Source organism: Glandiceps talaboti, chromosome 1 (assembly GCF_964340395.1).
Source record: "Glandiceps talaboti chromosome 1, keGlaTala1.1, whole genome shotgun sequence".
Taxonomy (NCBI): Eukaryota; Metazoa; Hemichordata; class Enteropneusta; family Spengelidae; genus Glandiceps; species Glandiceps talaboti.
Genome location: NC_135549.1, coordinates 15,440,167 through 15,463,830, shown reverse-complemented (window position 1 = coordinate 15,463,830; position 23,664 = coordinate 15,440,167). Strand labels below are relative to the sequence as shown.

At 36.4% G+C, this 23,664-nt stretch overlaps 1 protein-coding gene across 2 annotated transcripts; it reads left to right on the top strand.

The window, feature by feature from the left end:
• The first annotated feature begins 429 nt into the window (after window positions 1–429).
• On the top strand, window positions 430–22,303 carry LOC144441224 (helicase ARIP4-like). Of its 2 annotated transcripts, none has more exons than XM_078130784.1 (19): window positions 430–572; window positions 4,569–5,178; window positions 5,813–5,979; window positions 6,651–6,845; window positions 7,142–7,356; window positions 8,692–9,025; window positions 9,643–9,816; window positions 10,631–10,745; window positions 11,170–11,332; window positions 12,183–12,425; window positions 12,940–13,191; window positions 13,700–13,818; window positions 14,115–14,233; window positions 14,562–14,661; window positions 15,178–15,383; window positions 15,991–16,166; window positions 16,818–17,023; window positions 17,552–17,730; window positions 18,113–22,303. In XM_078130784.1, the coding sequence occupies exons 2-19, from the start codon at window positions 4,622–4,624 to the stop codon at window positions 19,420–19,422; spliced, it is 4,830 nt and encodes a 1,609-aa protein (XP_077986910.1). In that variant the 5' UTR covers window positions 430–572; window positions 4,569–4,621; the 3' UTR covers window positions 19,423–22,303. The 2 variants fall into 2 exon arrangements, with proteins under 2 accessions (XP_077986910.1, XP_077986918.1); XM_078130792.1 differs by lacking the exon at window positions 430–572 and adding an exon at window positions 582–792.
• The last annotated feature ends 1,361 nt before the right edge of the window (window positions 22,304–23,664 follow it).

Sequence of the window (23,664 nt, the reverse complement as noted above, 5' to 3'; positions counted from 1 at the left end):
CAAACAGGTTTTATTTACACATAGCCCCAAAGCATAGGCTGGTGGCGTTATTCACCATATGGGTACAGGTGTAAGAAGGTGCTAAAAGGTGTTACTTTTAGCATCGGCAGAATTGTAATGACTATGCAGTGTGCGGTGGAACAATTAAGAAGAATATTTCTTGTTAACAGCTGGGGGTGTCAGTGGTTTTTTTTCTTTTATCAGAGGGGGTTGTTTGTTTTGTGGATGAATTGCAGAGGGTCACTAACTTTAAGTACGACACGAACAAAAAGTCACCGGCCTACCTCGACCGTAAAAATTGATCGCTCCCTAAATTTAAGCTCAATTTTTGTTTACAATATACCATGTTACGAAAGCTTTAGTCGGTTACGTAGTTGAGGGCGCAGTGATATGGAAGATACCACTTTTTATTTCCCAGATCGCCCGGTACATGCACACAGGAAGTAGTTGACTCATTCTCAACCGGATATTCAAGAAGCTTCGTACAACAAAGGAACCTTGAACTTGAAGGTGATCGCTCTTTGAAAGTGATAGGGAGGAAAGAAGTGGACTCTCTCAAGTTATGTTTTCAGGTAAAGTACTCTACATGGCCTTATGTTGTTCCGACGTAGACAAATTCCTAGGTTTAACAGGTATTGATGTGTTATTGTTCCGATGGGCCTTTATATAACATTAACAATTCATTCATCAGAAACGAGATCCAAGTCCCCTTTCCACGAAACAATCTGACAGTGACTATCCAGCCAGTCGTAACACATATCATACACCCGTCATCACAGAGAAGGTTGTCAAGTAAGTGTTCACGAAATACTATTAACTCTCTCCGATTTCACTGTGACTTCACATCAGCGTGATACGTAACGTGTGTGCCAACAAGGCAACGTGACCTATCGACAGTGTTATGTAAATAATTGCCGTCAATTCAATCGTCTGGCCCTGTTAGAATCGTGTACGGTGCAGGGTGCGACGTCGTCGTAGCCATGGATTCCCATGGTGCTGTAGTATTGAATATAGGTACTGTATTGTCACAAGATTATTCATTTGATTATGAGTGAACATAATTTCGATTTTTCATGAATGCCTTTTAAGTTTTTACGTCGATTATCAATGTCATTTACATGTAGGTGTAATTTCTTGAGTAGCGGCATATACCGTAATAGCGTACACTTCCTGTAGGGTAACGGTATTTAGACCATTGCCAGTAACTTTCATCTCTTAGTAGCAAAGTTTTATATGTCTATTTTGACCTTGTCATGTCATAGGTTATATATCCAAAAGTCACAGGAACTGTAATGTAGCAAGTATGGCTTTGTACTGTAAACTGAGGGGAGGGGAACTCCCTCAGTACGTAGTCATCAGCTTTTGTGATTGTCATCACAGTCATGTGATATTTAGTCAGTAATATTATGCTTACAATTACAGTATTTGTATACACACTGTATATTATTTGAAACCCAATATGAACTATTTTAGTGTACATGTGCCCATGTGTGTAGTGGTAGACTTGGTCCCTGGCAAAAATGAAATGATGTGTATTGTATTACCACCCTAGTACTACTAGTAGTAGTAGCCATGATTATGTATTAGTCCTAAAAAAAGTTGTTTGGTTCCAGTTACCCGACCCCAACTAGTTTTTCATGGCGACCCTAAACAAAACACACCCGAAAATCATGTGAAGTCTCGCAAGAAATAGTGGATGTGGAAACTGAAATCAACTTAAAAGGACAATATAAAACTGTTCTTCCAAACTGTAATGGCTGTACATCTGATGAGAAGAAACCAATAACACAGAGACCATATGGAAAACAACAGAAAACATAACTACCTAAGCTAGACACATATGAAAAAAAAAATCTAAAAAATAAAATAAAAAATCTATCTATTCTAAAATATGTAATCGGAACCACACAATTTTTTTTACGCCTTGTAGTGAGATCTCAACTATATGTAACATCATATCAGTGCCCTAGCATTGACATAGCCACTGACAATACAATATATCCAACTTTCCCATAGAGTCCAGCGTGGTAAACTACAACCCTCTTTACAGCACCATACAAAACATACATGTATACGTCAAGAGGTCGTTGGTTCAGTAGAGATATGTGCACTGACTTGTGAGAATGATAAAGTCGTACACAATTCAACTTTCAAGATCATAATTTTGAATTCTGTATATTTTACCTTTTGAAATGTTCTGTACCAATAGTCATCTGAAATCAGCAAGTTTTGAATCAAGTTACGTTTTGAATAGTCAATAGAAAATGGACTTACACATACATATACATGTATACAGGACGTCAAGTTCTTATCCACATCACATTTTCTGTAGTCTTTGATGTTAGAAGGAAAAACTGATAACAGTTTTTTTTTGAAAATTGCAAAATTATACAAGTGTATTGTAGTGAGATACAAATATTTAGTATTTGCATACACATAGTATAAACTTTTAACATAGTCACATGCAAATTATATGTGATTATGCAAACTAATTATGCACATGACCCTTTTTGACCTTTACGTCATATACATCATGCAGCCTCAGTATTACTTAAGCCAGTGTATTGGAGAAACCATGATAGAGCACTGTCAAGTTGTGTGGTATCTCATTCTACATGTAATTGATGCACATGTATTAGTGTGTGGTGAGTACTATGGTACTTGACAAAATTGTCCAGAATTCATTAAGAAAAATGTTTTGATAATAATTTTGTAATTACAAGCATACCTAGCGTGGGCCCAATATTGATAACGGAAGGCGTAGCTAGTTACACATATGGATAATTGGATGTGTACATCGACCAAAATAGTACCTTCAGTGTTTTGGCTAAAATTAGATAGATTTTACACGTTGCTTCCTGTTTATATGCAGAGGTATGAAAAAGTGGGTAAAATTACTCCTTGAAGGTGTATGATTAACAAGCATTGGATATGTACATGTAGCTTATTCTTGAACTTGAAAGATGCTATTAGTATTCCTGTGTGTGTAAAATATTTGTTAATAGTTATTTCAATACTACGATTTCTGAATTTAATTATCACATTGAACAATGGAACAGTGTACATGTGTATAATGGTGTACTAAGTTATACAATCTCACAGAAAAGTACAGATGACATGCTGGGGTACATGTACATGTATTTATATAATGGCCTTGGTTGCCTTACGTAACCCATAGACTGGCTGCCCATTGTTGTATAAGACCAATCAATAGAAACAGTAGTTTGAATGAGACAAGTTTTGTCATACATTTGTATTTTAGAATTAAGACACTAACCAGAGGAAAAATGATATATTGACCGTTATTACTAATAATCTTGTGAAAATATAATACCTGACCACCACCTTTGCTAAATATGTACATTGTATGTAAAATAAGAATAGTGTCCTTGTGTATTTTGTCTCTTTTCATGGTCATTAATATTATAGCAAAACATGTAAGTATCCTGTGTAGAGCTCTGTACAAATCTGGTGCGCATACATGTACATGTAAATCTAATTTTGTTGACAAATGAATCATGCATGTTGGCCTTGCACTGAAATTACATGTGATGGCATATTTTATCAACATACATACATGTATGCATATTATAGAGGTGGGGGACGTGCATTGAAACTCATGTGATGATGTACACTGAGTCCTGGCACTTTCTTAAATGGAACAAACTCTATTTAGACTTACAATTTAAATTTGTTCATACCCCTGGGGGAGGGAGGGAGGGGGAGGGGATGCAACTGAAAGTCAGGATTATTCTTTTGTAATATCTGTTCTTAATTTTGACTTACTACAGTACAATATGTTTTTATAATTATCACCTGTAAATTTTATTTTACATCACCACATTTTGATCAAGCTCTGTTGATATCCCACAAATTTCCAAGTTTTCTTTACAAACAAGTGATCAATTGGTGGCCGATTTGTGACTGTTTACATACAGACATCAAGTTAGTGTATACAGTATGACTACCAACTTTGAATAGTAAAGAGTTGATTCAGCTACATGTAATGAATAGCACCAAGGATTGAATTATTTCCTTTAAAGGTTTGGTGTATTTTTACAGCAGATGCAAATTAATGATAACTAGCAAAAAGTCATAGAGACTGGGGTTACAGGTAAAGGTGCCTTGACACACGTGATTAATGTGTTAGAGATAGTAATCCTCCTTGACTTGCCAAGGTTTTGCAGAGACCATTTTAGAATAGTGGGTTCTACTATACGTGACCTATCTTAACAGTTATACATGTAGCTTCTCCAACCCCAGCAGTGCTTTCTTAGGGACACACATGTACAATGTGAAGAGATAAAATCAACCTGTATTCCCAGGGTATAATTTATTATTTCACATGAGTTCAATGCAAAAATTATGGCATGACCCCGAGGTATTGAAATCTTTGTGTGTTTTATAGCATTTTCCATCAATAAAACAGAGTTCCAAAACCTTAGTGAAAATATCTCTTCCCCCCCCCCCACCCTTACCACCACACCACCATCAACACCTTTATAATTTTTGTATGAGTACTTGTACATGTACTAACAAATTTTTACCCATGTTGTATCTTATTACAGATTAGAAGAACCATTATTCCTGAATCTGACTCTTCCAGGATCTAAGAATCACCATGGAGATGGAGTCAGCCATGTTTACTGACTCGGAAGAAGAGGAGTTTTTGCCTAGTGGCTTACAAAGTGACATTTCTGATCTATCATCCTCTTGTTCATCACAACCACAATCAGCCCAATCTGAGGAGTCGGATAAAGGTATTTCATTCAAAGCCTTACTCAGTGATGAGGCCATACTTAGTGATGAGGCCTCAGACACTAATAGTCAAGACAAAGACAGTCCTATGACTTTAGGTTCCATAGATTTCACCACAGATCCAGACAGTACCAGTAATCAGACACATACCTGCAGTAGCGAAAGTGTTCCTTGTGAACCCAAATTGTCCTCTGCATTTGTTAGTGTACCTCAAGAACTTCTAAGTAATGATGATAACGATGATAATAGCAGTAGTAAGACGAAAACTAACAAGAAAGTTAAACGGAAGAGAAAAGTTAACGAGTCTCGTGCCAAAGATGGAGAGAAAAAGAAGAGAAAGAAAAAGAAAAATGCAGATGGAGAAAGTGAACCCAAGAAAAAGAAGAAGAATAAGCCAGCAAATAAGAGAAGAAATATCAAGTAAGTGTATTTTGTAATTGTTCAAGTTACTTCATGGATGTATAAGTGATACACTGTTAGGAGATAAGAAACTTTTTAATGTAAATATTTTTCCATACCTGTGTTTACATGGCAGGTATGAAAATTACAATATCTGATCATTTAAATCATTATGTATGTACCAGTGATTACTTGCATTAGTGCATGCACATTCTAGTGGTATTTTCACTGCAGTGCAATACCGAAAACATTATTGCATACCTGCATGCAAGTGATACTCAAATGAGGACGCGATCATTCACTACACACGAAATTACATGATTGCAAAGTATGATTTTTATGGAAATTTGCCATTTGAGATAAACATATTTGATAATAACTGAACCCCCATCATGCCATGCGAGTTCCAGTTTGGGTACTCGGGGGTATTTGAATTCATGCTTGCAGTGTTTTCTGCTGCACTTGCACTCACTATACTCATGAAAGTATGGGCACAGAGAACACTGCAAGCAATCGTGTAAGTACATCTACCATGTGGATGCCACACTTGCACTCACGTGTCATGGGGTTCTGTCATATTATGATGCTTGCAGTTAAATAGATTGGTATCTTATCTTATCTTATCTCATCTTATCTTGTCTTATTTCTTCTCCAGGAAACTCTTAACTGAAGGTCAACTGACAGCCAATACTTTAGCAGCACAGTTAGAAGAAGAGCAAAGAAAAAAACGTCTTTTAGAATTTCAAAAATCAAGAGAAGTGACCAGCCCAGAACCTGCTGTGCCATCATCATCTTTGGCATTTCATCTCAATGCTTTATTAGGTATGGTAACAATACAAACATTCTTGTTGATTTTATCCTCGCATTTTATCCTTGACTGCCAGACATCTGGGTATTTAAACATGCCAAAGACATGCCTGTCTGTGAAGTACCTCTCCGATAACAAGTTTTGAAAAATCAGTTTTACCATGACAGTCTTGCTGAGTGTAAGAACAATGTTGATGCAAAAAAATCATTGCAACTATTCAAAAAAATTATATCTAAGTTTGATTGACTTTAAAGACAGACGGATGTTGTTTTCATTGTACACACACTGTGCCAGTACAAGCCAGTATAGCACATGACTTTTACCACATAAGGGTTTGGTTTCATCATACACACACTATCCCAGCACAAGCCTACAGCATATGCATTTGGTTGGTTGACTTTTACCACAGAAGGGTTTGTTTTCATTGTACACACACTGTCCATGTACAAACCTATAGTATGTGAAGCTACCTGAGAGTGATTTTGAACACTCCATGTTTTGTTTTTGAATGTACTCCTGTCGTTCCTTTACAAATTTATGGCAATCTATCTGTTGTCACATCAATTCACAGTCAAAGGTTAGGTATAATACAGGACAGTCTATTTTAAGAACTGTTAAATCTCATCATGATCCATGATTTGCTATTCTATAAGTACATGTACTAATTTCATATGCCATTTTACAGATAAGCCAGTTGCAGCATTTTCTGAGAGTGTTATGAGGGAAAGAGAAGAGGCCAAAGCTAAACTTGTACTGCCACTGCTGCCAAAAGCACCTCTATCTAAGAAAATTGAACCAGAATGTATTGTATTAGATAACAGTAGTGGAAGTGAAGAAGATCCAGCTAGTAAAAACAGATCGGTAGTTAAAAAACAAACAGGTATGGTACGAAGTTTTATGTCTTTGCTTTGTTGATTAACTGACTGAAATGGAATTTATAACTAAAACAAAAAAGTGTAAAAAAAAAAAAAAAAAAAAAAGACGAAGAATTCTCCAACTGTAAAAGTTTGGTTATTCATGTCACATTGTGAAACTGGGAAATAGGAAGTTTTAAGATGTGGTATTTCAACTGGTTTCAGAAATTATTAGGTTTCAACTCAGAAATATTTATAATTTTCTAAAATCATAACGCATCTTAAAACTGTTCTAATGATGGTGTGTCATCTTCCTCCATAGATGTGATAGAAATATTGAGTTCAGATGATGAAATTGTCATGGAAACCGACAGTGATGATGCTGCTGATGACATGGAGAATAGCGGTCAGCATACAAATGATGAGAGAAATCAAAGAGATGCTCTTGGTAGAATACTGGTAAATATCAATCATCCGCCAACAGAAAGTGATATCTATCTAGCACCACAATTGGCTAAAGCCGTCAAACCACACCAGGTAAGAAGACTGCATTGTAATCTTGGCTGTTGTCAAGAGAATCTGTAACAGTTATTATCGCCATGGAAACACATAGATGGTAGTGTACTTATAAATAAATAAATAGGAATACTCATTCTGGTCGAAAGGGAAAGATAAAAGATATTGTCTCAAGGAGTACGGTTTGAAAGCAATGTTGGGGGTCAGAAATGAGGGCCAGAATAGTTAAGTGTTGTAGCTCACCACTCATTTTCCATGCTGCCCTGACTGTACTGTTTTATTAGCAACCACAAGTACATTGTAACACAAAACATTCCTAGCCACTACCTGTAATACTGTAATAGAATGCACCTTGGAAATAAAGTCTACAACCTGTTGCTCTTACTTAATTACTTACTATTTTCAGTTAAAATCAATAAATAAAACTCTGAGATTGCTATACAGATTCTGAGAAAAAGAGGTGAAAATGACATCAAAATTTAGTCATTTTACAATCCAATATGGCCACCGAATACTGTGTTAACTCTGTTGGAAAATGTAAGATTGACGATTACCTTGGAAACAACCAAATTTCTTTTATTGTTTTAAGGGGACCAGGTGCAAAATTTTGTATGGTAGAGTTTAGAAATTTGTCCCCAAGGTACATAAGCTCTTTCACACACATTTTATTCACTGATAAATGCATTGTCATATAATCATCGCATCAGCCGTGATGAAAATGTGAACTCTCACGTTGTCAAATCTGGGGCACCCTCTTGCAATGCTTACCTGTGAATTGGTTGGAACGTAGGTAACTGCAACTTGATGTATTAACATGATATGAAATGGAATGAATACAGTAGAAAGGATTTTAGAGTGTATTGAGATGTTTGAATGTGTCCCGTTCTGTAACTAAATCAAATATGTGATAAATCTAGATGATGTATTTCACACCTGCCATATTATCACATTATACAACCAGTGACAAGTAAACATTTACAAGCAAAACTTGTTACAAAACAGGAAAAGTACACAAATGAATGAATGAGATTGATAACATTTGGCACAGTGTATTGGAAGTACAGAGACAAGTATTACATTCCATCATTCGATAAGAACAGTTTTATGGCATCTTTACACAAAAGCACACATTCACGGTCTATAAAAAGTTCCACTTGTAAATGCTTACCTGTCACTGGCTGTATTAGAATCTGCTTGATGGCCTCAAAGATGGCCGCTCTCATTTAGAAATGAAATGTTACGTACATTGTTGAGGTATAATGTGTATGCACATTGTAGATGTGCTATATGGTACAAGTAGATACATGTGCACTTGAATTCTTCCAACTCACTTTTCTGACATCTTCCCTTGCATAGGTTGGTGGTATTCGCTTCTTATACGACAACTTAGTGGAATCAGTGTACAGATATGACAGAAGTAGTGGATTTGGTTGTATTCTGGCACACAGTATGGGTCTTGGCAAAACAATACAGGTTATCTCATTTATTGATGTTTTGTTACGCCACACCACTGCCAAATGTGTACTTTGTATTGTACCCATCAACACCATTCAAAACTGGGTATCAGAGTTTGACATGTGGTTGCCAGCCAAGGTACAAGATGATTCGGATGATGTACAAAAGAGAGACTTCAATCTGTATCTAGTCAGTGACAATCACAAGACGACTACAACCAGAGCTAAGGTTCTAGGTGAGTTCTTTGACTTTGTAAATGTGGTAGTCATGATGGATGAGAAATAGGTATTTAGTTTAGATTGAAACAAAACTGTGGTTTTTCTACTGGAAAAAAAAAACTGAAGAAAAAAAAATGAGTAACATAAGTTTGTTATTTTGCAGAAAAAAAGTGATTTGTTAAATACACTGGGTAAGACGAGTGATCAGTATGTCACTTCCAGTTTGTGCCTGTGGCTATCACCTCCCCAATATATTGAAACATCATCACCATGCCTAAATTGTGTGATTACTTGTGATTAAAAGCAATTACTGGTATTTGTTAGTCTGTAAGATATGCCATGTTGGGTGCGCCCTCACACATCAGCCAACCCCTTTCACCAGCTGATAGCGCCATGGCACGAATGTCGTATCTTACAGACTACATACTTGTGTACTTACATGAACAGATTGCAATGGTAAAAAAATTTGACTTACGATATGCACATAACGCTCAAAAGTTTGAATTTGAATAATAAATTTACAGTTGCAATAAAAAAATAATGTTGACTGCATACAGTACGTGACAGCATGCACATAACACAGATACAACTCATTTGAAAGTATACACTTAAAAGTATGTATTGTGTCATGCAGCTGACTGGTATAGCAATGGAGGAGTTCTTTTAGTGGGCTATGAAATGTACAGACTCTTAACAATAAAGAAATTTACTGGTGCTCGGAAAAAGAAGAAGAGCAAGAATCCAGATAAGAAAACTGAAACTGTTATAGACCTGGAAGAAGAAGATAGGAAAGCAGAAATGGTTGCAGGTAAGAGGCCATGTACATGTAGTTTGTGAAAAGTGGCAGTCATATAGCTACTTGTGTCTTTATTAAACATATCTGTAAAAGTTAATATTGGAAGTATACTATCATTAAAACAGTCCCTAAATTAAAGTATGAACAGATGTTTTGAACTACATCAGCTATATCAGCATTTAAATTTTGAGATAGGTGATTCAACCCTATAAACTAAATAACCAGTATGCAGAATAGATCAAACATATGTACTAACTACTGCACACGTCCACCAAACATGCGCTCACAAGCATGAAATGTACATTAGGTGGGGAATGACGTACATTGTAAATTGTGTATTGATTCTGAAAGCTTCCAATGTCCCAAGGTGGACATTTTTTTCCTTGAGGTCCTCTCTCAAACTAAGGCAGTGTTCATTACATGATCTTCTGTGAATGCCTGAAATAGACATATCGGAGAGACCATGGCTGTACATGTAGTGTTAGCATTAAAATGCACAGATGCTGGATGATAGCAATTGCCTTGTCTTGTATTATAGAGATGTTTAGCAAATCAAGCCCCAAGACTTCAGCAAGTAATAACTGTTAAGATGAAGTACATAATTGAAAAAAATAGTTCTTATTGATATAATTCATGACCTACATGTAGATGTCATTCCATTTACTACAAACACTGACCCTTACTTACCCCATCATGCCTATGGCACGTTTCGACGGTGCCGTAAAAGAAGCCATGGTTTGCAATGATGACTCCTCCAGTAAAATGACAATGACGATCTAATCTCATTCTATTTCTTATCTATTGTTGTTCTTGTTATTACTTGCAGCTATACAAAAAGCGCTGGTGTACCCAGGACCAGATCTAGTAATATGTGATGAAGGCCACAGAATCAAGAACAGTCATGCTAGCATTTCACAGACATTGAAGAATATCCAAACAAGGTAAACTGATGACCAAAAATATTCATCATCTGGGTGAGATCAAATGAATTTACAGGTTATAATGCCCTAGCAGTTCATAGTTCTTGTAGTATTGAGCTTTCAATCTTCATCAGCATGACATTTTCCATAGATAGAGCTGACCACTAGGTGGCAGTATGATCAACCGATTGTAGATGTTCTGAGAAAGATCAGGGAGGCTATCAACATCAGACACTACATTTCAGATTAACAGATTGCAAAACTACCTAACATCTACAATCTGCTGATCATACCGCCACCTAGTGGTCAGTTGTAACAATAGAATTTGTCATCATTGACCAAGACAGATTGGAAGCTCCATGCTAAAAACTGCTTCACTTCTTCTTGATATTTTGTCATGTATTCACTCTTGAGTATCATTATGTCGCTTTGTTTTCCCCTACAGACGTAGAGTAGTATTGACAGGCTACCCTCTCCAAAATAACCTCTTGGAATACTGGTGTATGGTAGATTTTGTACGTCCCAATTTCCTCGGAACTAAAGCCGAGTTCTGTAACTTATTTGAGAGACCAATTATGAATGGCCAGTGTGTCGATAGTACATACAAGGTAAGTTACATACATGATGTCACATGGTACAAAATGTAATATTCTCATTCTTTATCACGACATCACTCAACTGTACAGTTTTCTTCCTAGCATTCCAGCAATTAAGATAACCTGTGAGTGTCTTGATGTGATGATGGCAATGTTCTTCCTGTCTTTTTCCATTTTGTATTAAAAGTAGGGATACTATTACAACTCATGTTATGTGATCATCTCTGCAGGGTTCGAATTTAACTTCTGAGCTTGGCAGCCATATTTAGCCAAGAGAACTGTTTTAGCTACAATGTACATATACAGTTTTCTATTTATTTCCATTGGTCTAACAGACTACCACCATATAAATTTGTCAGTTTGTCTTCAATGGACTACTGCAAGTGAGATTTAGCCATGCGAACTACTTGATTCCCATTGGTCTAACATACGATGACCTTATAAATTTGCTAGTCTAGATACAATGTTTTAGTAGCCTCTGTGCCTTCGACTACATGTACCACTAATTTTGAGTCCTGTCTCTGTGTTTCTCTCATTGGCATTGTAAGAAATACTTTTCATGAGAATAATGTCAAATTTTTGTACCAACAATAGTTTCCATTGAAGAACAAAATGAAGTTAAAAACAGAGAGACATAATTTTGTTAATCTACAATTCCATTCATATCAATCCAAAACCAAAAGATCTCAAAAGCCAACTGTGAGAAACACGATTTACAGAACATTCATACAAATTTCAACACTTTACAAAATGGAAGGTCTTCCTAGATCAGCATACAACTGTCATTATATCAATTATACCAGGTGAATACGCCATGGTTGCTGGTTCTAATGATATTCTCCAATTGTTTTAACCTAAACAGGATATTAAGATGATGCAGTACAGAGCCCATGTGTTGCATAGCCTACTTGAGGGCTTTGTACAACGGAGAAGTCATTCTGTATTACAACGAACCCTGCCAAGCAAAGAAGAGCATGTGATACTAGTCCGACTAACACCAATGCAGAGAGTATTGTATCATAGATTTATGTACTACTTCAAGGAAAGTGGATCGAGTGGTTGGTGTTCGTCAAATCCGATCCGTGCATTCTCTGTGTGTTGTAAGGTATGGAATCCATTGCATCTAACCTACTAATGTGATAAATTGTTTTCCGTAAAGCAAAGATGTTGTATTTTGAAGGCTCAAGATTCAATCCCAGGATTTTGCATTAACACCATCTAATCAAGGGAGCCATAAGGGATGAGATGGAGGTCGTCTTTTGTTTTGGCTATTGAACAGCTCTATAGTCTAGAGACGCTAGGTTTGTAGTTAATGTGGGCTATTACCCAAAGTTATAGTAGCCAATAGCCCGAATCAGTACAAGCCTAGAGTCTAGGTTAGCATCCCCATAGCTCTGTCACCATACTGTGAGCATTATACTTACATCAATGCAGCCAGTTGGTATCTTATATCAACATGGTGCAATAACAGTTATAGTCTTAATTTGTGTTAGCTAGTCGATAGTTGCCTTGCCATGGTTGTATTTGTGGTCTGACTCAAATGTAAAAAGGTTTGTTACAGTATAGCTACATGCTTACCCATTACACTAAATATACATTCCTATTCTGTGTAATTTCAGATATGGAATCATCCAGATGTCCTCTATCAAACAATTCAGCAGAGATCCGAAGCAGAATCAGCTGATATCGACACTGACCTTGACCTTCCCGATGTAGCATCACGGTCAGCATCACCCAACATTAACCGCAACTCATCAAGTGCAAGTCTAAAATCATCAGCTTCTAGTGCTTCTCTGGCTGAAGAAGTTGTCAAAAAAACTAAAGTTGATCAGTTAGCTGAGAAAATACAGCAAATGATATCTCTAGATTGGGTAGGTGTGACCTTGTAGTTTTCAACAATGTGCATTCATGTTTTCTTTTGTATTGCTTGAGTTGAATTCTTTGAAATGTACATGTTTGGAATTGTTTACTTTGTTGAAGCCATTCGCAGATCAAATAAAGGAAAAAATCAGGGTTTGCCAGGCACATTTGTTTAACAGAGGTCCGAATGATATTATTAAAAAAAAACTATTTTTTAGAATCCAAAATGGCCGCCAAACTCTGTGTTCACTCAATGGGAAAAATACAATATAGTTAGTTTCCTCTAAAACAAAATGACGAATCCAAAATTACTTTCATCATTCCAAAAGGATCGAAAACAAACTTTCTTATGGTAAAGTTTGTAGAGATTTTTTAATTTTCATGGAAATCGGTCCCTAGGCACATTTCTAACTTACGAGAATGTTACTTTGAATTCTGGCATATTGAAGATACTCCTGATTGATGGCTTGAATGATTGATATACTTACAGTTTTGCTTCTTTCTTTTGTCATCATCCAGGCTACTGATGTGATGAGGCACTACAAAGCTAATGTCTTGTCTAACAGCAACAAGATGGTCATACTCTTCCAAATACTGGATGGTGCAATGGCCAAAGGAGACAAATGTTTAGTCTTTAGGTGAGCATCAAAATATTACTAGGGAGAATGTGCTGTTGATAAACTAAGCTAGATTGAAACTAAAGCTATTGTTGTTGCTTGTGGTACAATGTAGATTACACAAAGTACACTACAGCAATAACCATTCTGGTTCACAAGGCTGTCCAAAGATTTTCGGACTAGCGCCCTCAGTGGCCAAACTACACAATCTTTCATTTTTCCAATAACCCAAATATAACTTATTGTTATCCATGAAAAGTTAAAATTTGTAAGAAAAGTACTTACAGTTTATTAAATGTACTTTGTATCCCATTCAGCCAGAGTTTGTGTACACTTACCCTGATAGAGAAATTCCTTGCACACCACCATGTAGTCCAACCACCTAATGCACCAGAAGATATGCCACAACAATGGATCAGGAACAAGTCATATTTCCGTAAGTATACATTAAAATTTTAAGAGTTATTATTACGCTCCTCACCTTATACCCTCAAGAATTAAATACTTATTAGTTGACACGCAAAAATATACGTGTATGTAGGAAAAGTTTTGTGAGAGAAGGTAAAAAAATTGCCATTTCTGTCAATGTCTCATGTAGTTGTTTCAAAATAATACCATCTGTTCTTTGGCTGATGTTGAGCTGTTACTATGACAATATGTGACAATTGATAATGGAGGCTGTTTCCATGGCAATCACAATTTTTAGCCTTTGATTCAACCTCTCCTACAGTAGTAACAACTTGAAATGATTACATTGTCCGTAGGTCTTGATGGCAGCAGTCCACCCATGGAACGTGAGAAAATGATAAAACACTTCAACTCACCAAGTAACACTTCTGTATGGCTGTTTTTACTCTCAACGAGGTAAGACAATTCTTTTCTTGATTCTCTGATCACTTATAATGTTAGTTTCAAACATCTGCTAAGGATATCAAGAAGCAGTATTTCTGTAACTTTATCTTCATGATGTTTGAAAAAGGCATCCTATGTTAGCCACACTTGGCCCTCATTTTTTGTAAAAAGTGGGGCGCCCTCTTGTGACACTTCTCTCTCACTGCAAGGTGGGAAACTATGATATGGCGTATTTATTAAGTCTCAGTCTGTGAATATTGTTTCTTGTCTAAACTATCATTTTAACTCCATAATGTCACACAAAATGTTGTGCCAAAGTTGATGAAATGAGTAGATGGTTGGCACATAAACAAAACTTGAAGGGTAAAGAGTAAAGTACATGTACGGTTTTGTAGAAATACATATGAGACATTTTGACGATAACTAATGAACGAAGAAGCCTCTTAAAATCAATTAATTCCTTCTGTCAAAAAACCAACATCCCTCAGGTGATCACATAATATTGATATCATGTTATGTTTCTTACAGAGCTGGATGTCTAGGGGTCAATCTTGTTGGTGCCAATCGGGTTATTGTATTTGATGCCTCATGGAATCCGTGCCATGATGCCCAAGCTGTTTGTCGTGTGTATCGCTACGGGCAACAAAAGAAATGTTTTGTCTACAGACTGGTGTCAGACAATACATTGGAGAGGAAGATATTTGACAGACAGATATCAAAACAGGGAATGTCAGGTAAGAGAACTTGAACTGACAAATTGTGTACGGTATATACAAATGTTGGAATCTCTGGAAAACAGGGAAAGCCAGGTAATACAGCTGGAAGTGATAAAATCTTTTACAGGGAAAGTTAGGTAAGAGAACGAGAACTGACACAACTTTGTATAATGACACAATCGGTAGACAACAGCAAATGTTAGGTATTAAGCGCTGAAACTTAAAAAATGGGTTGACAGTTGCACACTTTTATACATATGGTCAAGTATGTAACCATGTAGGTGAATTTGTGGCAATGACAAAAGGAATGTGATGAAAACTGAAAGTGGTGTGCTCAAGATAAATTTACTTGATTTGTGTCACATTTCAAAGGATTCAAATGTCAAAAACGTGTTCACTTAAAACAAATTAACTCAATAGGTCGACCATCCTCAGTTTGGTTTATGCCACGCTACAGGCTTCATCAAAATATTCCAGTGGTATTTTTATTGAAATTGAAAATGATATGATATGACCATTTTTAGGAGCCAATATGGAGATAGTCAATTTATGCTGTTAAGAGATCTTAGTGTCATTAGTATAAATATCTGATGTTTTTTTTGGGTTTTTTCGTTTCACTGTGTAGACCGTGTCATTGATGAGTTAAATCCAGAGGTGAACCTGACAAAAAAAGAGGTGGAATCGTTACTAGAATACGATGAAAGTGATCTGCCCTATGAAGATTTCAGCCATCATTCCAAGAAATATAATGATCCAATCTTAATTAATGTTTGTGATAATCACAGTCAGCTCATCTCCAAGGTAACACATCTTTTCTCTGATTTTGTATCTCCAGGTGTAAGTTCTGAAATGCATCTGTAAGGGATGATCACATAATGTCACACAAGCTCAATCAATGAAATTGTGTCAGTCATAGTGGTTTGACCACTACAGTTTTCACCATGGTTATACACCATACATAAACGTGTCAATATTGCACTTGTGAACGTTTGTGTAGGGGAAGGTGTTTTTTGGTCAGAAAGAACTAAGTTCATTTATTGAGTTTGTGTGACATTTTATGATTGTCCCAAAACGTCTTAATCTTTTCCTGTAGTATTTTTCTAGAAAACTTAAACCCATTCTCAGTCAAATTCAAGAAAAAAAGCAGTTAGTCAACACACAAAGTTTTGAAATAGAGGTCAAAGTGATATAAAAATGAAGCCATTTGAGAATCCAATATGGCTGCTGAATTCTACTAATACTAAAAGATTGTTGACATCCATGAAAACAAGATGGTCTGGTGAACTCCAATGTTGTCACATGATTTCAAAATAACCAGGAATAAGCTTTCAAATGGCAAAATTAAGAACGATTTTGAGAATGTTTTGTTTTCAGGGAATTTGTTCCTGACATTCGACCTTAATTTACACTGTTAGCTTAGATTATATCTCCTTCATGTCTGCCATTTTACAGGAGCCCTTCACCCATGAGTCTCTGCTAATTGATAGAAGTGAATTGAAGTTAACAAGAGCTGAGAAGAAGGCTGCCAAGAAGAGCTATGAAGCAGAGAAGAAATTGAACATAAGTTATTCACGTCCATCCTATGCTGCGTTTTATCCCAAGGCTTCAAGTGCTGGAACGTCCTCATCACCATCATTACAAAACTTTCACTTATCAAGGTAAGGATCTGGCCTGATGGTTGAATTATCTATTCATTGCTCACAATCTGTTATCTTTATAATGTCAAAGTTCAAAGGTCAATTACATGTAAAATATGATGTTCCAAGAAATATGGAGGGTTACCAAAGGTTAAGTCTGTATAAGCCTCCAGCATATTTGTTTGTAAATGGACAGTAATGATAGTTGCACCAATCTGGGGCAAAACTGAAATCCAACCGCTGAGTGATTATCACCAAGACCCAACCCCACCTCACCTTACCTCACCTCACCTCACCCATAGAATGATTAGAGAATGTCAAATACAGGATTTGCATTTACAGTAAATTTGAGTTCTTCCTGTGACATTTGCTACGTGATGACATCCCATAATATGTTTTCTCAACTTTACTGTCATTCTCATCTCACTGTCATTCTTGTCTGACTTGTTGAGGATAGACGATGAATGCTAAACTCCTTGTGTTATAAATTCAATCTCCACACTAAACAAATTTAACTTGAAAAAAATGTTTATCTCTTTTGCTCTGTAGATTCCCAAGTGGTCACGGGATGACTATGAACAGACCAGTAGCCAGTGTGAGACCGATGCAAACCACTCCCATACCTATGCAACCTGCCAGTCGGGTCGGAGTCAGTGATCAAGTCAAACAAAGATTACTGAATCTTAAGCAGGCTGGCGTCACGGTACAAAAAATTGTCACAACCACAGGTAACTAAATAATTTGTCAAAACAACCAGAAAGTAGGGTAGTGTTTATTTTTTCTAAATTATAACAATGTATAAATTATTGAACCTTTTGTGAATCTGCCATAAACATCCCCAAACATACTGTTATACCTTGCATAGCCCAACACACAAACTTTATAACTTAAGATGGTGTGGTATCACTTGACATTTTTGTATGTTTTTCTACTTTTAACAATAATAAACGGTAAAAGTTATCCAATAAGTGCATGTAGAAGGGATCAAAGTTCACAATTCAGACATTGTTCAAACTGTTTTTCAGTACATTAATGATAAACAAATATTGTAACCATTATGATATTTTATGACAGCCTAATTTTTTTGTTTTTTACATATTATTCTTTCAGCAATATGTCTTCCTGGAACCACTACGTCAACCACTTCGACTTCATCCCCAATCATTGGTGCAGGAGAAACAATTAACATTATCCGTACACAGAAAGGTATATACATACGCAATCAGGATGGAAAGATATTTGCTGTTAGACCCGGTCTTAGTAAGACCATTGCAGGCGTTGATTTGAGTGATTCTGGTATAGACAGCAATGAACAAACTCAGCAGAGAGAGGAGTCATCGTTATCAGCATCATCACTACCACCTTCACTGTCGATCCCCTCAAACATCAACAGCAACCAAAACACGTCGGATCGACCAAGATCAACAGCAAACAGGACAAGCACAGCAACAAAGCCAGACAAACAAGCTAGTGACAATGCAAATAATCAGAGTACAGATCGTTTCAGCTTTAACAATCCTAGTGAGCTGACACTCGGTCAATTTAATTCAGACATCAGTAGAGCAGCTACATCAACCACAGACAGTGGTAAGGGTTTGGCAATATCAACACCGAGGATTACTTCATCACCAACTGCAGACCCTGTGAACAGTCAGACATCAAGCTCTTGTAGTCATGGTGATACTAACACTACTGCAACTCAACACACAAGCGTTGCCTCCTGTGATGACAAAAAGGACACTAGAACTCCACCAATGAGTGCATTATCAATGCCAACAACATTACCATTCCCAATGATGAACCTGCCAGGGCTCCCATACCCTATGGCTCAGAGTCACCCTCTGGCATATTTTCCAGTCCCTGGTATGCCTACAATGGGCCATGGTAGCAGTATGACTCCACCTCCAATGAATACCATCCTGCCAACACCATCTATGTTGTTAAATCCCATGGCGCATTTAGGTGCCGGTGGGTATCCACCTAGTATGGGTTTTCCTCCCACAGAATTCCCAATGCCATATGGCCAGTTTACCAGCAGCGGCAGTAGTCAGTCATCACACCGTACAAGTCCAGTACCTAACACTGTCACAACGAGTACAACAGCGACAACAAGTGAAGGTCACAGACGGACAGCTAGTGCAAGTGCTAGTAGGCCAAGTGACTCTCCCCTCTCACTTTCAAATGCACTAGATGTGAGTCCCAGCAGTAGCAGAATTAGTACCCCAAGTGATGGATTTGGAGAAGTGGGAGACTTGGCAAATCTGATCAATTTTACGCAATCTAACTGGCTACAAAACAGCATGCAAAAAATAGGAGAGATAGACAAAGCTAATGAGAATGCCACACAGTCTAAGACTTCAGAGAGTCGTAGTGGAAATACTACGCCAACTATTGACTTGCCAAGTGACTGGTCTTTGTAAATGATGAAAAGGGGACCAAAAGATCATAAATATGAAAAAGGGTTCAAATTGGCATTATAGTAAAAATGTCCTCATTGTGTAGAGATGTGTCTCCACAACCAACATTCATAGACACTACTGGCAAAGCCAGTACAATGTACTGCTGTCAAAGAGAATTATAGATATGTGCTTGCTACAATGGGCATACTTCTGTGTTAGTATGGTATAAATACACTCGGTTGGTTAGTGTGAAAGAAATTACTGACAAGGAATGGTCTGGAAGAGTCGAGTGGACAAGTTAAAAGGAAACTTGTGGAGGTAGCTGGGGGGAAATATTTGATTAGTTTTGTACAGTTAAGTATATACAGCATGCAGAAGATGTATTTAAAAAATGTGTTAGTGTTGTATATTAAGGTAGATAAAGCAAGCACTGTTCGGAAAAAATTTAGGTTGTTGATTTCATACATAGGTAAATTTTGAGCTTGAGATAGTCCATAGATGTCTCCAACATCAGGTTAAGAAATGAGGTTAGTTGACAAGTACAGATGAAAATATGGATAGATGTAATACTCACGGTAGTTTTTAATAATACACTTGTTTGCACAGCTTACAAATTATATTTGTGTTGTCAGTAAATGTAAGGAACTTTGAAATTAACGTTAAAGGGACACTGTTTGTAACATTAGTCGTGCTGGTGGTTACTTTAAAGGAGCACAGGCTGTAACTGTATGGTTCTTGGTGGTTACTTTAAAGGGACACAGTCTGTAATTGTAGTCGTCTTGGTTACTTTAAAGGGGTAGAGTCTGTAACTAGTTGTCTTTGGTGATAAATTTAAAAGGGCACAGTCTGTGACTTTAGTTGTTTAGTGATTACTTTAAAGGGACGCAGTCTAACTTTAGTCTTCTTGGTGGTTACTTTAAAGGGACACAGTCTGTAACTTAATGTTTGTCGATGGTTACTTTAACATGAAATGTGCTTCAGAAATGAAATAAACATTTTGCTGTTACTTTGTCCAAGAAAACTCCAACCCTTTCTCAGTTAGAATCATGCTCATCTGTAAGTTTAAACTTGAAATATGTATGTGAATTTTGTACATTGATATTTGCATAAAAAATTAAGTCACAGTTACAGACTGTAACACTTTATACTGTAGAAGCACTTAAATGCATGAGAATACATAACAATATCCCAATGTAGTGTTCGTAGTTTTGTTGTCCATAGCATTTGTGCTATGTGGCTGGCAATGCAGTATTATGTGTTGTTCTGTGTGTTTCAACTAGACTCTTAATTTATTTTGTCAAGACCGTTATTTATCAGCACCTTGTTATTGACTAAGTCAGAATAATTTAGATTTCACTTTAACAAATACAAGAATAATTTTAGATTTATTTATTTATTTACTCAAAAAAAAAAGAAGAAGACGTGTTCAATCAGGCAAAGATATGTTAATAGGGCATTATTTTAGATAGTACAAAAGGAATGAACAAAAAGGAAACTGAAGAACGTTATGAAAAAGAACAACATGACATGCTTATTTTTCATACCCATGGGTTCACATGGTCTTGCACCGATTATTTGTAACATTTTGAAAAGAAACGAAATTTGCATCCCCACAGTGACGTAATACTCATTTAAGAATTTAATGCAATTTGTCTTTCACATTTGTTAGTTTGTACATCACACATCTGCAAATTTATCTTTTAAGAATGCTTTTTGATACATTGACTTGAATATTAGTATTAAAGTCCAAAAAGGTCCAAAAAAAAGATAAAATAGTCTCCCAAGAGATGAAAATATTGAATACATATTAGGTAATCAGTTCGTAATTGAACATCAACTAAAAACTACCTACATACAGATTTTTCACTGTGAAATGTTGGAGTCTCCCCCCCCCCCCCCCCCAAAAAAAGAGAAAAGTATAGGTGTGTGAAATACCAGTTAATATCAGCATACCAGCCATACTCAAAGCCATTTCAACTTATCCTGTTCATTCATTGCCATTTCGATGCTAAAGCCGTTTTTAACTTAATGCTTGACAAACAAATAATTCTTTTTCAGACTCTGGAATGTCACAATTGATATCTTCAACTTTTTGTTGTTTTGTTAATTTCTACAAGTGTTTTTGTCTCCACTTACGATGTAAATAGACGTGCCGTTGAGTTCATTTTTTTTGTTATTTTCAATATTAAATGTGCGAGAAAACTATAGAAACTTTCTATCTACATAAATGTCTACATGTAAAGTATTATTGTGTGTACAATATGTAAATGTCTTGGTGTGCAGTTGCCTAGACAACACCATATATAGTTAATTGTAATTCCCAGAGCATTAAATAAAAACAACAGATTAAATGTCATAGTATTCGTAAATTTATTTTAATGGTATTTTATTGTATTGTATTGTATTTGTAATAAGTATGTTCTTTTTTAAATTGTATCGAAACATTCAAGTTTATAAGACTGTGACAATAATTCATGTGTTTTTGATCAAATAAAGTTTGTTTTATTTGAAAACACTGCGTACAAAAAACTTCATGTTCACATAAAAGTGTTAGATTACTATTATACCAATGAAAATGAGTAGAGTGAAAATAGAATTGAGTTAATTTTTCTGAAAAAGTAAAATTTTGATGCCATAAAGTGTAAATCGGAATGACGGTTGTAAAACCAGAATACACAGAATATATTCACCAAGTCTGGCTGTTTAATGTAAGATGTGAACTCCAGGCCGTGATGCCCTTCAATGTTCTGATAACAAACAATACAGGTTGACAACACTGTAACACCCAATGTTGTAGACACTCCCAGGGCGGCATTTTGTACCAAAACTTAAATAGGAGTTGCAGACAGGCGGCAATTTTTTTTTCAGTGATCTGTTAATAAGAATAAAGTCCATGGCTTGACTTCATCAGTTTAAGAAATTGACTCTGTTGTTTTCAAACGTACTTATCTTATCACACCCTGTCCTTCATGTTAACCTACTCACACACACACACCACACAGACACACACATTCTACAATTAAAAAATGATACCTTCCCTAGATTAATCGTTGAGCAAATACATTACATATCTGTAGAGACAAGAATATTGCCAAATTGGATACAGGTACAAGTTGTTTTAAAAACAGATATTGAAATATTTAACAACCAAATGAGGCTTATACGATCATATACTTTCACAAAACATGTCAGTGAAGTGACATACTTGCGTTGAGATAAATGCAGCTATTCGTTCACCTGTACAGAATGTATGTGAAGACAGCCCCCATCCCACCCTCGACCCTCCTCCTTTGGGCATACTCCTCACATATACACAATCACATACTCTCCTTGCTATTCACGGCTTCTATGTGGGGCAACTTTTAAAATGAAAAAGGCCAATAGATCATTTCGTGATACAGTGGAAATCCGTCACTCGAACCACAGGCTTGAACCAGCAATATGGCGCCCTCAACGGCCAGTTAATATGAACTATGGTGAAATATTTGATTGGCCCATTGCTGTTCTAATACATGAACTATGTGGTATTGAAGATGGTATGAACAATGCCAGCCCCATTGTGCATAGTTTATAATTCTATATCCCAGATTTTTAACATAAGTTTTAAGAAGGCCAGAGAATGCTTGGCGGTAGGGGTCTCATGTAGTAAAAGGAATATGTCGGGGTTAACGTTGATTTCTTAGTGCTGATTGCGATATCACAATTTGTCACGAGCGAGGAGTAAGTTTATGTAAAATCGAAACCTCAACCCTTGAGCAATTGTGGATATAATCAATCAATCAAACAAACAAACAAACGAACGAACGAACGAACGAACGAACGAACAAGCAAGCAACGAAGCAATCATTCAATCTTTATTGACTCAACTCATACTATCAGAGAGAGAGAGAGAAGAGAGAGAGAGAGAGAGAGAGAGAGAGAGAGAGAGTGTGTGTGTGTGTGTGTGTGTGTGTGTGTGTGTGTGTGTGTGTGTGTGTGTGTGTGTGTGTGTGTGGTACTCAGACCGCTATATAGTGGTCCGAGTGTGGTATTAAGAAATGCAACACTGAATGTGAACAGTACTATCTAGTACAAAACATAACCCATTTTTTAAAAAAGTATTCACACAGAGCTATCGGGAATACAGCACATAGGCCTAGATAATTTTACCCATTGTTTCTTTTATAACCTTTTCTTTCTGTGAAAGAGTAAAATAAATGGAAGGAGATATTGTATGCATTAAATTAAACCTTATGAAAAAAATACATCTCTCTAAATATGCAC